The sequence below is a fragment of the Hesperophylax consimilis genome, chromosome 8, assembly GCF_061612785.1.
Source record: "Hesperophylax consimilis isolate HC1 chromosome 8, BYU_Hcon_1.0, whole genome shotgun sequence".
NCBI classification, from domain to species: Eukaryota; Metazoa; Arthropoda; class Insecta; order Trichoptera; family Limnephilidae; genus Hesperophylax; species Hesperophylax consimilis.
The window spans coordinates 800,581-818,437 of NC_142843.1; the positions used below are offsets into that span (position 1 = coordinate 800,581).

A 17,857-nucleotide genomic window follows, 5' to 3' on the forward strand; every position below is an offset into this window, starting at 1 on the left:
ACATGTTAAATGATTACTGTTTTTATAATAACGGTAATCGTAATTTACAGATATGCGAAGATTACCTCCTATCAGAAAGTTATGCTGTAATCCCCGAGCGACACTTCAAGACGTCAGCATTTGTAGAGCTTATTTGGAGGTCCGGCAACATTTAATGGCGATGAATTTGCCTTACGAAGATAGCTTTGCTCTTGTCACTGTTAATAACGAGAGTGAATACAAATCTAAGCTTGTGTCATCTGAACATAACACTTTAACATTCTTACCAAAGTGTGTATTTCCACCGAGATCAAAAGAAAAGAAGATTACAAATAAGTCATCGAAGAAGGATCTCAATCCATCTTCTTCCACAGCAGATTCTAAGAAACCAATGAATAATGATAATAATGGCTCAATCGCTGTTAGAAGATTGAGTTTCCTTACAGGTGCAAACGATTCATTTTATGAAAATACTCAAAATGTCAACACACTACCTGTTCCTGTTAAAAATGAATTATCACATATTGATTTACCAACAGAACCATCTATTATTACAAATAAGTCATCGGAGAAGGAAACAAAAGTAATAAGTGTTCATCCATCTTCTTCCACAGCAGTTTCTAAGAAACAAATGAATAATGATAATTATGGCTCAATCGCTGTTAGAAGATTGAGTTTCCTTACAGGTGCAAACGATTCATTTTATGAAAATACTCAAAATGTCAACACACTACCTGTTCCTGTTAAAAATGAATTATCACCTATTGATTTACCAACAGAACCATCTATTATTACAAATAAGTCATCGAAGAAGGAAACAAAAGTAATAAGTGTTCATCCATCTTCTTCCACAGCAGTTTCTAAGAAACAAATGAATAATGATAATTATGACCCAATCGCTGTTAAAAGATTTAATTTGACTAATCTTTTTCACGATTCATTTTATGAAAATACTCAAAATGTCAACACACTACCTGTTCCTGTTAAAAATGAATTTTCACTTATTGATTTACCAACAGAACCATCCATTGAGGTCGAGAGTTCTAAAATCAATTTGCTTAGGAATAAAAAAATTTCTTCAAGAAGTAATTTGGACAAAATAAATTTGTACATAAAGGAAGCATTGTCCAAACCTATGGAAGCGCACGGAGGAGGGAGTTCTACTACAGCTGTAAAACGTGAGGTGAAGAGTGAAGTCAATTCATTTACAACTTCCACAGGGGCAGAAGTGGACATGAACATAGTACAAGATATTACAAAACCCGCAAGGAAAAGGAAAATAAATGTAAACATAATTTAATAAATATTCTGACTTTATTTGTTTGTGAGAACGGGGTGAGGTTTGTCCAGGTCATTATTTTATTTGGTTTTACGCCCAGTTGGGTTGTTAAAGCACGAAATAACATTAAACTGATAAACTAAATATGAAACAATATTAACACATGTAGTAACAGTAACATTAAATAAAATAGAAAACAGAACAATCTTGGTGGTCTTAGAATGGTCTGGGTAGCGGATGCGTCCACCCACCAGCTGCCTGGCGGGCCGGAACCTTAGAGTAATAATATACTAGAGACCGCACTAATATTTGTACAAATCGTTGACATACTCGCAAAATAAAGCTCTCCCTTTCAGCTCGGTTCCATTAACGTACAAAAAACAGAGACAAACAATTTCTGTTAAAAACATACTGTGTAAACGGTATGAAGCGACTTTTTGGAGCGGGCGAAGTTCACACCAGTGTGATCTGTCATCCGTGCGGTAGCTCGAAAGTGCAAACATATTGATATTTTTACGTTAATTGAGCGAAATTTAAAAAAAAAAACGCTATGGCTATATGTGCTATGTATGGGTGCTTCAACCGAAGCTCGAAAGGAACAAAAAATATCAGCTTTCACAGGTATGTATTAAAGAATTCATGTTTTTCACTGTATTCAATCTTTGATATCAAATATTTTATATGCTTAACTACAAAACCACAAGTAACTTCCACCATTATATAAAAAATCCTTGCACTATTTGTATCTATATAATAAACATCCGTTTTGTATGCGTTTTAATGCACTTTTAATATGTTTTACTAACAAAAAATCTTGGCTAAATTATAATAATGCAACTTACCTATTTCAGTCGGCATCTGAATGTATCTCTGTCTCTTTCTCTCTCATAATATGAACGCTAATTTGTTGGTAAATGGACAGAGACGGAATAATTTTTGTCTTGGTTTTTTTTTTAGTTATAAAAAATTCAGGGCTGTGCTGAAATTGGTTTAGTATTAAATATTTAACTATTTACAGTTTTCCAAAGGATGAAAAAAGGCTGATGAAATGGATTCGTGCAACAAATCGGGAAAATTGGACTCCCAAATACCACAGTGCAATCTGTTCCGCACATTTGAGCACTTAGACACAACGAAAACAAAGGTCCGTCTAACGGATTTCGCGGTGCCTCAATCTAATTTAAGAGTACCCTTGGTTACACAAAAGGTTTTTATGGTTTTTTTTTTCATCCGCTTTGACACCACCATAAAAAATATTTGGTAATGACTATTGACTAATAAACCACTAACTTACTATTAACTAATACAGAATAATATTTTCAGATTATATCAAACTCAAATGTGTCCTCCCCGCCTGTGTCAGAACAGGCGCTTACATTTAATGCAGGCATAGATGTTGTAAGTATGTTAACACCATACAAAATTTGGTGCAAAATTCACTTCTTACTATCATTTTTTTATGCAATGACTTATGACTAGGGATGGCAAAATTTAGCATTAAAAATTGGAAATTTAGCGTTTTACAGCATTTTGAGACATAATTTAGCGTTTTGTAGCAAAATAGAAAAAAATGTATTTCCTGAATGTTTTTAGCGCATATTTTAAGTATTTTTGGTAAAATATATGTTTAACCTTCATTTGCAAGTATTTCCATGTGAAAGATAATAAATAATTAATTTTAATATTAAATTAATAAGGAAGGAAACTCTAAGTACGGGTCGAACACAAACACAACAAATGCAGATTGCGATTAACATCAATAGGCGTAATTTATTTCGCACAATTTGTGTAATGTCAAAAAGCAATTTTAGCCTACAGTACAAAAATATTAAATATTTACACATAAAATAGTAACAAAATTATAAAAAATCGTAGGAAAGGCTTCCAAAAATGAAATAAAGTAGGCATAATACCTTTTCCTGCACATTCACATGAAACTACCTTCCTTATGCATTTTTCTCAATTCTTCCTTAGTTGTAGGACTAAATATTACTGTATCAGCTTCTCCAATTTGTATGGTTCTTTGACTTCTGAAATACGTTATATTCTCGGAAAGCGTTTACGCACACAGTCGGTGGAGCGCGAGCTGAAGTTAGAGATGATTTTTAATCACTTATTTCCGCTGATAAATATCGATTTTTTGAAATTCTCACATATTATTTTAATACCCAGTATTTTCGGGAAATTTGCGCCTATTTCGCTAAATAGAATAATTTAGCTGAAATACGGCCAAAATCACGTTTTTCGCGTTAATTCGCGAAATAGAAATCACTGAAAACACTTTCAAATGCCTTGAAACGCAAAGAAAACTTATAAATGCCATATTTTCGAACCATAAATATTTTTTCGCGTTTTTAGTTAAAACGAAATTTTGCCATCTCTACTTATGACTAATAAACTACTTACTTACCACTAACTAAAAAATAATAATATTTTTAGATAATACCAAACTCAAATGTGTCTTCCCCACCTGTGACAGAACAGGCGCTTACATTTAATGCAGGCATAGATGCTGTAAGTATATTGTGTGTAATACAAATAGAAATACAGCATGAAAATAAATAGAAAACAAAATAATTATTGATTTCATGTTTACAGATCATGGAGAATTCAGATAGCCTTGAACCCGTAACTCGCGCCCCAAAAATAATTTTAAGAAGAATTTTAGATCGGCGTAATACGCGAATTGTCAAATTAACAAAAAAAAACTTGACATTACAACAGTCGAAACGGCGACAATTGCGGAAAATTGATGATTTAACAAAAATAATTCAGGACTTGGATAAAAAGGGCTTTGTTTTAAATGAAGGTATTGAGATTTTATCATCAATGGTCGGGCCCAACAATGATTTTTTAAAACGGCAAATTTCCAAGGCAAGTGGACTTCCTTTAACAAGAAAGTACTCTCCTGAACTAAGGATATTTGCAATTACTTTGCATTTTTACTCTCCTAGGGCATACAATTACGTAAGGAAAACTTTCAACACGTGCTTGCCTCATCCCAAAACACTTGCTAATTGGTATAAACAAGTTGATTGTAACCCCGGTTTCACACAAGAATCGTTCGATGCAATCAACCCGAAAGTTCAGTTGAGTGATGAACCAATTCTTTGCTCGCTTCTTATAGACGAGATGAGCATTCGTGAACATGTGGAAAGAGTTGGTGAAGTTCAATTGGGGCAAGTCAGTTTTGGTACCAATATGGAAGATGAACATATACCCATGGCTCGTCAGATACTTGCTTTTATGATAGTCTGTGTTAATGGATCATGGAAAATACCTGTTGGATATTTTCCGATCATAAGCTTGACAAGGGAACAAAAGAGTATGTTGGTTACCCAATGTTTAACATTGCTAAAGGAAAGCGGTATTCGGACAGTTACTTTGACATTCGATGGTGCATCTTCAAACGTTCTCATGGCTAAACAGTTGGGTTGTTCTTTTGAAGAGCATAATTTAAAACCATATTTTTATTTTGAAAATGAGATAATTGTGGTTTTTTTTTTATTCATGTCATATGCTTAAATTGATTAGAAATACATTGGGAGACAGAATGAAATTTGTAGACAGTAACGGGGAGATAATTGACTTTGGATAGATAGAGAAATTGAATCTTTTACAAGAAAATGAAGGGCTTCATTTAGGTAACAAGTTACGCAGAGCACATGTAGATTATGTACGACAAAAAATGAAGGTTCGATTGGCAGCCCAGTTGTTAAAAGATTCTGTTGCCGATGCGATAGAATTTTGTGCTCAAGAACTAAAGTTGCCACAATTTATCAATAGTGAACCAACAATACTTTTTATAAGATGTATTAACAAGCTGTTTGATATATTTAATTCACGAAGCATTGCTTCACCGAAGTGGAAAAGACCTATTTACCTCGGAAATCATTTAGAGTTTTCTGAGTACCTTCGAAATGTTAGTATATATTTGTCAAATTTAAAGTTTTTAGACGGGGTTAAAATAGTCAAATCTACCAAAAAAATTGTGTTCCTGGGTTTTAAAATTTGTATTGAAAGTTTACAATTATTAATAAATAAATAACTAATTTCTAAGTTCCCAATGTTAAAATTTCTAACAATGTATAAATTTAATCAGGACCACATTGAGTTATTTTTTGGAGCGATTCGATCTCACGGTGGTTTTAATAATAACCCATCAGTCATTCAATTTAGACCCGCGTATAGAAAACTCCTTATCCACGCAGAAATCAAAGATGCTAGAACCGGGAACTGCTTACCTTTAGACCAAATAAGTATTTTGAACTGTAGTAGCTCTGGAAATTCCGTAAATATTATTAATGTCACCACTCCCAAAAGCACAATAATTTATTATAGAGGACAAATTAAACAATATGTATACTAATGATGATGATGATGATGATATTCCTGAATTTATGTGTCCTGAATATTTATGTAATAATTATGTTAAAAACTGTGTAATTTATATCGCTGGATTTGTAGTCAGATATTTAAATAAAAAAATTAAATGTGAGAAATGTCTTGCAGCTCTTACAGGATTTAAGTCGTCTTTAGAAAATTCTTTAATTGCACAAAAAATCGGGGAGGATTAGTTTATCCATCAGATGACGTAATTTTAATTAGTACAAATAGTGAACGGGTTTTCAGAGAGGCGCTTAGCCGATCTGGCGGTAAAATAATGAACCCTCAATTTTCGTTAGATCATTTAGGAAGTAGAGTTTTAAAAAGATTAGTTAATACAGATTGTTTTGATATGTTACTTTCTCACATGTTAGACCAGTCACCACTGGAGTCACCAGTCACACTGTCCACATAATAAGGGGAGTTGCTTCTAAATATTTAAATATCACTTCCTGGCCAAATCGGCAAATTGATGTGTCTCCCTTACTATCATGGTTAGAAATATAATCTTAACTGTGTTAGAAGGAGGAAACATCATGCTATTTATTCAAATCTAAAAATTAGCGGCAAAATAAATAAAATGTACACTTTTATGAATCCAAAGTTCATGACAGCAATTTGAAAAAAAATAAAAAAATATTGAGAATTTTTGATTAATTATTTTTACATGAAACGGTTCAAAATTGAGGTGATAATAACGTTTATAATACATTTGTCTAATAAAATATGTATGTGTTTTTTTTTTCATTATCAGTAATTTTAATTAGAAATACTGTGATGTCAGCCATTTTTAAAACTTTTTTTATGTTAGCATGCAAAACTTTTATATTTAAAAAATTATGTTTATTTTGAATTATAACATTTTTTGGAAGCGTATTTTATCATCTTTCCAAAACAGTTTTTAGTTTTCGGATACATTCAGAAATATTCTATTTATTTGGATTTGTTTGCTAAACGGAAATATTTCGACTCTCTGAAAAAATACTGTCGAGGCCTGAAGGGTTAAGTTAACTGAAATTTATTTTATAATTTTATGCAAATTTTATGTTTTGTTTATTGTATTTGAACAAAAATGTGTTTGTATAAATTTTAGATGGAGTTGACGTATATTTAAAACATTTTGCTAGATACAAAGTTGAATTGAGGAATATCTTGTCGGTCGCTTGTTGATAACACGTTATAGCATTTTTTGTCCTTTTTGCAGAGAATCAATAATAGTTTGAGCACAGCCACCCCAAATATGGATTGGTGGAGAGCATAGTACCTATACTGATTTAAGTGTTGTAAGAAGTAAGGAATGCGGATCCCAACGTAGATGTTGATCAATCAAGACCCCTAGATATTTTATAATGGTGACTTGTGCCAAGTTTGGGAAATTACAGGAAGAATCAGGTCTTGGATAGAAGTGTTTTCTTTTATTGTTCAACCTTCTAAGGTGGGGTAGCAGAGGGCAGACTGAATTATTTATAAAATGATCGGAAAACATTTAAATATTTATGCCTGAACATCCACAACATAAAATAAAAAGCACTTTTTGGCCATGCTTTTTTCTCGCCTAAATCAAAACAGCTAGATGGTGTTAAGCGGGAATTTAAGCCTTATCGCCATCTACGTAAGGAGTGTTAGATACAAAATGTTACACGACGTAGTGCATCGCCTTAAACCGAATGTTATCTTACCGGCGCCAAATATGAGACTTTGCCTATTTTCAGGATTTTATTCATGGCGTCCAGTATATATATTTCAGGAAAACTGGAAAGAATTGTTCTTTCTCTTTCAAAAATTACATGTTAATAATTGATTTGACACAAATACAACTGTTCAAATACGACCTGGAGCAGCTGAAAACCTCAAGAAGCAGCTCGAGAGGAAGATAGGAACAGAAAACACTGACCCAGATACTTGAAAGTTCAAGACCTAGATAAAACTCACCCCATCAACTGGGCACCTCTGCTAAATGACCAAACGTTATCCAATAAATGATTCCCGGGGCGGCAGTTCCCCATCCCGCCTCCCAAAATTGAATCATATTTGCTTGTTTGTCTTTTTTCCACGAGGATCCCGCCACCTCCCTGGATCCCTCCTCGATGTATCCTAATTTTGGAATCACCGTATAAAATATTCCCAGTTTATTAACTTTGCTTGTTTGTTTGTTTGTTTGTCCAGGTTGCAGATACCTACGAAGAAGTCAACGAGCAGCGCCACGTGGGCGCTCAGTGGAGGCGCAAGGCTCAGAAGGCGGCCAGTGACGCCAATGACCTGCGTCCTGTCCTGGACGAGCAGTTTGCTCGCGCTGCTCTCCTGCTCTTCAAGCACCAGCAAAGGGCCGATGGGGAGGGACAGCAACTGCAAGAGGAAGTGCGGCGAGAGAAGGTGCTGAGGGAGCGTTGCCAAAGGGAGGCCGTTCAGCAGCAGCAGGAGATGCACCTCCTCGAACAAAACTTGTCCGTGAGTACATGACTACATGTTATAGATCTTGACAAAACAGAACATTGGAAAAAAATTACAAAATAATCTAACTCAACTCTTTCTGTGTGTTTATTATTTTTTATAGTGTCATGGGAAGTGTCAATAATCCATGGGCAAAAAAAGTAATGGTACTAATTATTTTTATGACTATTATCATATTTTATTTGAACAAAAATGGTATTTCCAGTGTCGATTGAGCAGGTGACAGGAAGATGTGTTCCACATGTGGCGACCAAGTTTCGGACTAATATATAAACATGTCCTTCATTGTAGGATCTCCGGATGGAGCTGGAGATGCAGGAGAACCCAGAATTGGATACATTAATGCCACTTTTAAAAATATCTGCCGACAGAATTTGAATTTGAAAAATGAAAGTCGCTAGGCTAGAAAAAATCCTGCTATTATAAATCCAGTGCGAAATTACAATAAATTATCTCCCTGTCTGAATTAAGCTTTTTATTTTAAAACAAAACTATGTGTTGGTAAAAATTTATTTTAATTTTATAGCAATATAAAAAAAAATACATTACAATCACACACACAAAGTACAGAAATATTCTTAAAAATAGAAGAAAATAAATATGATTAGGACACACATTACCTGGGAATCTTCATTGGTAACTACTCCAGTAAAGAGAGATATATCATGGAGTGAAAACGCAATAAAGCCCACCATTACACAGCTTCAAAAGCATTATTTCTGGTTATATGTTATATCTAGATTCAATGGGATATTTCCACTGTATTTTTTATTCTCGTAAAAAATTACGATAATGAAGGCATTTATATTTTATTTTCATGTTAAGTAATAAAGTTTCTGTTTTAGTGATTTAAAAAATGCCACTTTTCATTTGTCGCCAAAACGACATGGTGAATACGCCGTTGTTGACGTCACACCGTCCAACGCCAGTGACGGCCGTCTTGCCAGCCAGTAACGTTTTCACTTCATAATGGTCGTGTTATCATTTTCGGTTTTTAATATCAATAATAAAGGCTCCGTAGTAAGTGTTCAAATAGAAGACGAAGCTGGTTTGACGAATGTTAGAGGGAGATAATTGTGAAAAAAGGGCTTACAGTTCAGAGGTGTCTAGCGCAGTGAAATCGATAACTTTACAATATCGGGTCAATAGGTGTAACTACCGATGATTTTATACCGATTTCCCGAGCACGGTCGCGCTGCTGATAGCCAGACCGATATAGATAATACAATAAATTCCAAATTGACATACGCTGGAGGTACTTTCTATGAATTAACATTCAATCGTCAGACGGCCACGCAAAATTAAAAATACTAATAAATTGACAATTGACGAATTGAAATAATAACATTAAGGTTAAACGCAACGCTTGTTATATTCTACGTGTTCATAGATGGCGTTTATTAAATAATTTTATTAAAATACGCTTTTGCAAAGTATTTCTTTATAATATTAAGAATAATCATTTGTTTGCGCCCGCATATACGCAATATGAATATGAATAAATAGTTTTGTCTATATATAAACTCAATTCTATCGAGAAAAGCATGCAAATACAATATTGGATTGAATAATCGGTACAATATTGTATTTGTATGCCTTTCTCGAAAGAATTGAGTTTTTAAACGAACAAAACTATTGATTCATATTCATATTGCGTATATACGGGCGCAAACAAATGATTTTTCTTAATATTGTAAAGAAATACTTTGCAAAAGCGTATTTTAATAAAATTATTTAATTAACGCCATCTATGAACACGTAGAAAATAACAAGCGTTGCGTTTAACCTTAATATACATTGGCAATTACGGCGTACTTTTTGACACTAAAACTAAAATGAATTCATGAAGACTTTAGTCATCACTCATCATTATCAGTTGGAACGGAATCAACTGATCTCGTCTAAGATTAATTAATTAAGTCTATGGATCTTGTACACGATTTATTTCGATTCTAAAAGCTTAGTTAGTTTACCTCCATCCATTGATAAGCCAGTTATTTTGCATAACGAACAGCTTATCCGACGGATGACGGTTTTCGTCAATATTGTATTAACAAAGGGTTTTATCGATCGTCTGTGCTATCTTTATCGTCTATTTACAGTCCAAAGATAAAACTCTGAAACAGTTTTGAAAATCAGTTTTATTACCTACTAATATTACACATTATACTCTGAGTATGTGTGATGCTGCCCTATCTTTTTAATTTTCTCAAAATATTATAATAAAACGTTTTGTAAAATTCTGTTGATATTATTTCAAATTTAATAAATTGCAAGAGTCAGGATGTAATTCTGATTGTTTTTATTCAAGAACAGTTTTGTTTATCCATAAAATTTGCTAAATTCAGTTTATTTAACTTTGTACAGCCATACTATCTAAATAACTAGCGACTACTTTCAAAGGTGAATATTAAATTTCACCAAGAAATACAAAAAACCAGTTCGACAGCTGCTATAGCAAGTCTTGATTACAGTTTTTTTACTTCACGCTCGGCGAAATATCACTTCAGAGGCCATCTCCTCAAACTTCACCACACATTAATCAGTTAATCACGAGAGATCGCATCTTATCTATTAATATAAAAAAATAAAATAATGGTAACTCAACACATAAATAAAAATAAATATTTCAAAAAACGCATTCATGGGCATTGTTAAGATTTCAGGTACTGAAATCTTTTTTTTTTTTTTGGTTTTAGGCATTTCACCCTGAAAAGAGTGCTTTGTGCCGGTAACAGTTAAAGTGGATAAAAAAATTCGGTTAATCTATTGGGAGAATAATAAAACAAATTAATCATTGGAGTCATTTAGATCGCTAAAACAAATTAAATGTTGAATTCATTCAGGTTAATAAACTTACATAAAGCTGTATGAACACGAGAATTGTTAAGAGATAAAAGGTATGAAATGTTAAGGGGGGACTGGTGTGTGATTTTAATAAGACGGCGGTATATGTTCTTGAAAGATGAATGATTTTTACAGTTAAAGAAAACGTGGTCGAGGGTTTCCTCTTCCACACCGCACTGGCAGACCGGATCATCTAAAACTCTAATTCTAGCCAAGTGAGATGCAATTGAACAGTGACCAATTCTCATTCTCGAAATACATGAAATGAATCGTTTTGACAGTTTTTTACCGTGAAACCATGGCTTAGCAGGGATATGGTTTTGAATTCCAGCATAGAAAGATCCAGTTCTTATTTTGGAGACTGCCCAATTTTCTTCCCAGGCACGAGTCATGTTGGATTTAAGAATCGGGAAGACATCGGAGATAGGGATTCTAAAATTTAGTGGGAAAGTTCCGGAATCTGAACCAGATTTGGCGAGAGAATCGGCCATCTCATTACCCTCTATACCCAAATGGGCAGGGACCCAGGCCAATATCGTCTCAAACCCAGATTCATTAAGAGAATTGAGAAGATTTTTAATTTTACATATAATATTGTCTTCCGGATAACATAGAATATTTGACATAATTTGAGTTAGAGCACTTAGCGAATCAGTACATAGTAAGGCTCGATGAATGTTGAGAACCTGGATTTGATTCAGCGCTTGTTCAATTGCAAAGCATTCAGCTGTAAATATGGAAACTTCTTTCGGTAATTTATAAGTGAGATTGATGTTGAATTCTGGACTATATATCGATGCTCCACATCTTTTATTTTCAAATTTGGAACCATCAGTGTAAAGGATGGAAAATCCAGGGAATTTTGAAGCCACAATGCTTTTAAAACAGTCATCCACATTATGAAATTTATTTGGGGAAGATAAAATATTCTTCCGAAAGTCTGATGTTATTGTGTTCGGCATAAAAGTGATTGCCTTAAATGGAATATTGTATATAGGAAGATTGGGAACTTCTTGAAGATATTGGAGGGAAGATGACAGAGAATTATAGAGATGAAAACTTTTAATTAGGAGAGGAAAACATTTTTTTCCCTCAATCTTTTGTTAGACTTCAAATTAACACTTAGCAGATTAAGACTTTGTTTAATAGGATGATGTGATAACGATAAAGCCTTGAAAATATATTTATTGGCAAGGAATTGCCTTCTGAAATATAATGGAGGCTCCCCACATTCCACCTGAAGCGCATTAATTGGAGAAGACTTCATAGCTCCAATAATCATTCTGAGGGCTTTTGATTGAATTCTTTCCATTTTCTTATCTAAATATTTAGGGAGGGGGTCAAAAAGGAATGTGCCGTAATCCAAGTGGCTCCGAACTAGGGAATTATACATTAATTTAAGAGTGGTAGGATGAGATCCCCACCATACTCTGGAAACTGCTCGCATCATATTAAGTCCCTTTTCACACTTTGTAGAAATTATCTGAATGTGTGGAAGCCAGGAAAGTTTATGGTTCAAAAGAAGACCAAGGAATTTGATTTGAGTAGTGGTTTGTAGAGGCACATTATCAAAAGAGATTGAGAAGTGGGGAATTTTTCTTTTGCGCGTGAAAGCTACGACCCTTGTTTTAGATGCCGCCAGATTCATCCCATTTATTGACAGCCAGCTTTTAATATATTGTAAAGCCAAATTCATTTCCTTAGCTGCAAGAATAATATTTTTATGTAACAAATATATAAGGATATCATCAGCAAAGTAAAGTCGCTTGATAGAAAAAGGAATGACTGAGTCTAGGTCGCTTATATAAATATTAAACAACAGAGGACTGATAACAGAACCCTGGGGTAAACCTCTCCATAGTTTGCGCCTTAAGCATTTAGAGGAAGACTCAATAATAATGGACCTATCTGTGAGCAAATTAATAATAAATTGGACTAGTTTCGGGGGGATTTGTTTTTTAATTAGCTTTTCTTTCAAAACATTCAGTAAAACATCATCGTAAGCTGATGAAAGGTCAAGGAATGTGGCCAATGTATAAGAATTTAGGGATTGAGAAACTCGGATATCAGTTGTGAACAAACTTAAATTATCCATTGTAGATTTCTTTTTCCGAAAACCATACTGATTTGGTGAGATAATATCTTGACTTTCAACAAACCACTCTAGTCTGTTTTTTATCAAACGCTCCGCTACTTTAATCAAACATGATGAAAGAGCAATAGGCCGATAAGACGAAATTTCAGATGGATTTTTTCCAGGTTTTAAAATGGGAATGATTTTTTGAGTTTTCCAAACATCCGGAATTAGTCCTGTTTCAAACATATTATTAATAAGAGATAAGAAATATTCAACCGCCATATCAGAAAATGATTTAATGAAACTATAAAATATTCCATCGGGACCCGGAGCAGAGTCAGAAAGGGCTCTTATCACTCGTTTCATCTCATCAATGGAGAAAGGAGCGTCTAGCCAGTTAGAGTGAGATGGATACGGCTTAATAGAAGGCATTTCTTCACATCCGGCAACTGATGGGGGGGCTATTTTATCCGCAAATCCTATAAGAATTTCTTGTGATATATGTTTGATTCTTGGCGGAGAATACGATGATCCAAATTTTTTTAAGCTAGACCAAACTGAAGACTGGGGAGTTTCCGGAGACAGGTTCTCACAGAACTTCCGCCATCCAGCGCGCTTCTTATTTTTCAAAATTCGTTTGGTTTCTGCCTGGGCTTTTTTAACTGATAAAAAATTTTCTAGTGACATACACTTACGAAAAGAGGAAATTGCTATTTTTCGAGAGTTGACGGAGCGAGTGCATTCCTCGTCCCACCACGGAGTAGAGTGTTTTATTTTAATGTTCGCCTTGCGTTTCGGGATGGATTTTTCTGCTGCATTTATAACCATAGAAGGAAACGTCTCACATTGCATTCTGATGTCTCCCGGGGATGATTTTGTTAAATTAATAAGGTTATCTAGTTCAGAAGAGAAAGTGCTCCAAATCGCATCTTTCGTTCTAAATTTGAGATTATTTTTAACTGGGGGGGAATAAGTGTTGAATTGATGGTGGAAGCGGATTATAATTGGAAAATGATCACTAGAGAGGGGATCGTTTAGGATGTCCCAAGAGCATTTAGATGCTAACGAATACGAACAAAGAGATATATCAACAGCACTTTTCCGTTGATGAGGGGGGGTGAATCTGGTTGGAGATCCGTCATTTAAAAAACATAGGTTATGGGTATCAATAAAATCTAAAAGATTGCGGCCAGAACGATTTGTTATTTCGCTACCCCAAGAAGGGGAATGTGCATTAAAATCTCCAAGTATCATATAAGGGGAACAAATCTGGGTTAAGATTGGTGCCCATTCATTTTCAATAAAAGTCGTAGAGGGAGGAATATATATTGACAATATTGTGATATCAGATAAGACCGCTGCTATTATCTGGATATCGTCGGAGGGAGTATGAATATTAATTTCTTTAAAAGGGATAGAATTATGGATTATCAGAGCCGAGCCGCCTTTACCATCCGGTCTGTCGTGTCTGAGACAATAATAACCTGGAATTCTTAAGTGAAAGGAGGGTTTTAACCACGTTTCAGAAATGGCGGCTACTGAAACGTCGTGTTCGTCGAGTAATTGAATTAGGTCAGATTTGTTAGCGAAGAGGCTTCTACTGTTCCACTGAAGGATTTTGTTCAGTTTCGAAGCCATTGGGGAGGCAAGATAATAAAGATTTAATGTAATCGGCAGCGTTGGACGGTACAGTATTGTTGTTTGTAAGGATAGAAATTAAAAGGGTAATTAAAGTGTGTATAAAAGAATTATTATTCATTATTTCGGGGAGAGCAGGAGGGGAAGAATTACCATTAATGGCACACCCATTGGGCGTCTGGGATTTGGCATTCCCATTCGGGCTGGCCAAAATATTATTCAATTGTTTTTTATCAAGGTAAGGTGTATATTTTGGGTTGGGTTTGACTGGCTTGAGAATGGTTTCTCTGTGAGAAGATGACGTTGAATTTAAAAAGGTGGTTGTTTGGAAAGGAGCTGAGGACGATGTCATCTCTGCGAATGATTTTTTCGCAGGAGAGATTAACTTTGAGGCCTGGAAGTACGAAATGTTGTCGGTAGCCATTTTATGTTTTATGTTCTTCTGTCTTGTTAATTCCGGACAGGCTAGACTGACCGCGGTATGTGCACCCGAACAGTTAATGCAAATGGGATCATTGGAAGATTTCGGACATTGATCAAATGGGTGAGCTTCTCCGCAATAGTAACAACGTGGGGGGGAGCGGCATACGGATTTCGAATGTCCGAACCGGCAGCAGTTGAAACATTGAATTGTTGGAAATTTATAAACTTCGACGGGAAGCGAGGTATAATAAATTAACACACGAGACGGTAGGGATTGTCCCTCAAATGTAACAACAACAGACTGGGAAGGTTTCCAGATCGTGTTTCCGTCAGTAGAATCCTTGTAGTTCAGTCGACGTACTTTTAACACTTTCGGGGTTCCGTGAGAATTATTCAGAGCATCAACAATTTCAGCCTCTGGGATCTCCGCGGGAATTCCTCGCACAAGACCCATTCTCGAAAGGTTAAATGTAGGGATGAACGATTTATATTTATGATTTGAGAGCGAGTCAATTTTTTTTACAAATCCATTTGCGGAAGCGGCAGTGTTAAACTCGATAGATAATTTATATCGCCCTTCCGGTTTAATTGAACCGTTAACAATACCAAGGTTATTATTTTTTGAGTCAAATACGAATTTTCCAAAATCTAAAGGATGAATAAGTTTTCCCTGTTCAGTTCTCTGAACATTAACGGTAAATGGACCGGAAGCTGAAGCAGGATAAAGTAATTCAGGACTTTTTGCATTATCGCTAGTTAAAGTACTTGGCTGGATGTTACTATTGGTGTTAAGGTCGTTAGGGGTCGAGGTTTGTTGAACCGGCGGTATAGATTTAACTTTCGATGGAATGTGAAGGCTTTGCGATGGTCGTCGTTTACGAGATGGGAGCGTAATAGAAACCTGGCTCGTATTAGATTCCGAATCAGAAAAATCCAATATTGACCCTGGGTCGGGAGGTCTATCTTCATCTTCCTCCATTATATAAAAAAACTTAACTTTTAAAAAATAAACTGAAAAAATAATACGCAGTCTATTTCATTGACTGTACAAACAAAAACGGATTAGCCGTAAGCAGGAATGCAAACAAATAGGTAAACGATAAACAATATTAAATAAAATGTAACAATAATCTCTTATCTGTACGCAGCGCAGGAACGGGCGAACGGCACTCAGCAATAGTAAGGTACACACAACCACTGTTGACCGCGGCTCGAATCGGACTCTACTGAAATCTTAATATTGGTGCTTGTCGCGGAGAGAGATAGCAATATTGGGCTCACCGTACATGAGCTGCCCTACGGTCTTTTTTATTGTTTAAATAAAGACCAATACTCAAGAGCTGGATTTATTATTGAAGAGTTACTCCAGTCACACTTCCTTTTGGAATCTGGTGGTACCACGCCGGATTGCTCTGTCAGGAGAGTGAAGTTGAGATCCGGAACATTGGTCCTTTGAGCCGGATAATTATTATTTGGATCAATGTTCAGGATCTCAACTTCACTCTCCTGACAGAGCAATCCGGCGTGGTACCACCAGATTCCAAAATGAAGTGTGACTGGAGTAACTCTTCAATAATAACTCCAGATCTTGAGTATTGGTCTTTATTTAAACAATAAAAAAGACCCGTAGGGCAGCTCATATACGGTGAGCCCAATATTGCTATCTCTCTCCGCGGTTTTATAAACCACATGTAAGTGAAAACCTGGCAGCTCTGCCGTTTTGCCAAAACGACCCGCCCAAGACGGATGGTAACAAGAGAAGAAGGATTAAAAATCCGTGGCAATACGAAATTGCCCCGGCAATCGCTAACACAAAATAAATGTTGCCACACCCATTAGGGTGACAAGCACCAATATTAAGATTTCAGTACCTGAAATCTTAACATATTCCCGCCCCAAAACGAGTATTAAGGAATAGTCGTTTTTCATAAAATAATGTAGGAAGAGATTGCAACATTGGTACTCAGAATTTACCCAACAAGTTCACATACAAAAATAAACAATATTCAATATATGGATATCAAAATAATAACAAAAAACTTATAACAACGTATATAACCCTATGTCAGACTTGACATTAAAAAATAAAAGTCTAATAACGTAGAAACTTCTGGTGCGCTGCACCCACTTATGAGAAAATAGCTTATCACTTGGCACTGTTGAGCCTGACGGCATTTTGATTCACACATAACATCACTTTTAGTGTTGTAATTGGTCCTTCGAGCCGGATGATTATTATTTGGATTGATCCATTTGAGACGGAAGATCATTATTTGGAGTGGTCCAGTCAGGCCTCATCATCATCGGGAGTGGTCCAGTCGGCCTCCTCATCACCATCATTGGATTGATCAAGCGAGCCTCATCACGACGCTCGCATGCACAGCAAATCAGGTTGTAGCCTTCCTTTCATTGTCCTTTCAAATTCCATTTAAAAAAGCTAAAAATCTGTGTAGATGCCACATTATTTCATATTGATTATATCGAATTATATTCGGGTGTTCATAATCAGATGCTTTAAAAATAGCATAAATTTGTTGGTGATAATAATTTTTATTGTTGTATTCTGCCGAATAACTTTGCTTCTGCCTACCTACATTTCTATCAACGCGTTTGCAAGCTTCGTCTTTGCATGCCATAGTATTGTGATTGGTTTCTCTATAATCCATAGTATTATTTTGTTTACGTCAAACGTCAAACTGCCGTTTCGAGTTGTGTATTAAGTTTTTATCGGGTTATTGTGTTATTCGTTTCTAAAAAATGGAACTCGACAAGTTGGT

The 17,857-nt window shown here is 35.3% G+C and overlaps 1 protein-coding gene across 1 annotated transcript; it reads left to right on the top strand.

Moving 5' to 3' along the window:
• The first annotated feature begins 1,744 nt into the window (after window positions 1-1,744).
• On the top strand, window positions 1,745-8,473 carry LOC149421361 (uncharacterized). The gene is made up of 6 exons (XM_089634697.1): window positions 1,745-1,879; window positions 2,277-2,465; window positions 2,582-2,656; window positions 3,698-3,772; window positions 7,811-8,092; window positions 8,387-8,473. The coding sequence occupies exons 2-6, from the start codon at window positions 2,307-2,309 to the stop codon at window positions 8,471-8,473; spliced, it is 678 nt and encodes a 225-aa protein (XP_089490823.1). The 5' UTR covers window positions 1,745-1,879; window positions 2,277-2,306.
• The last annotated feature ends 9,384 nt before the right edge of the window (window positions 8,474-17,857 follow it).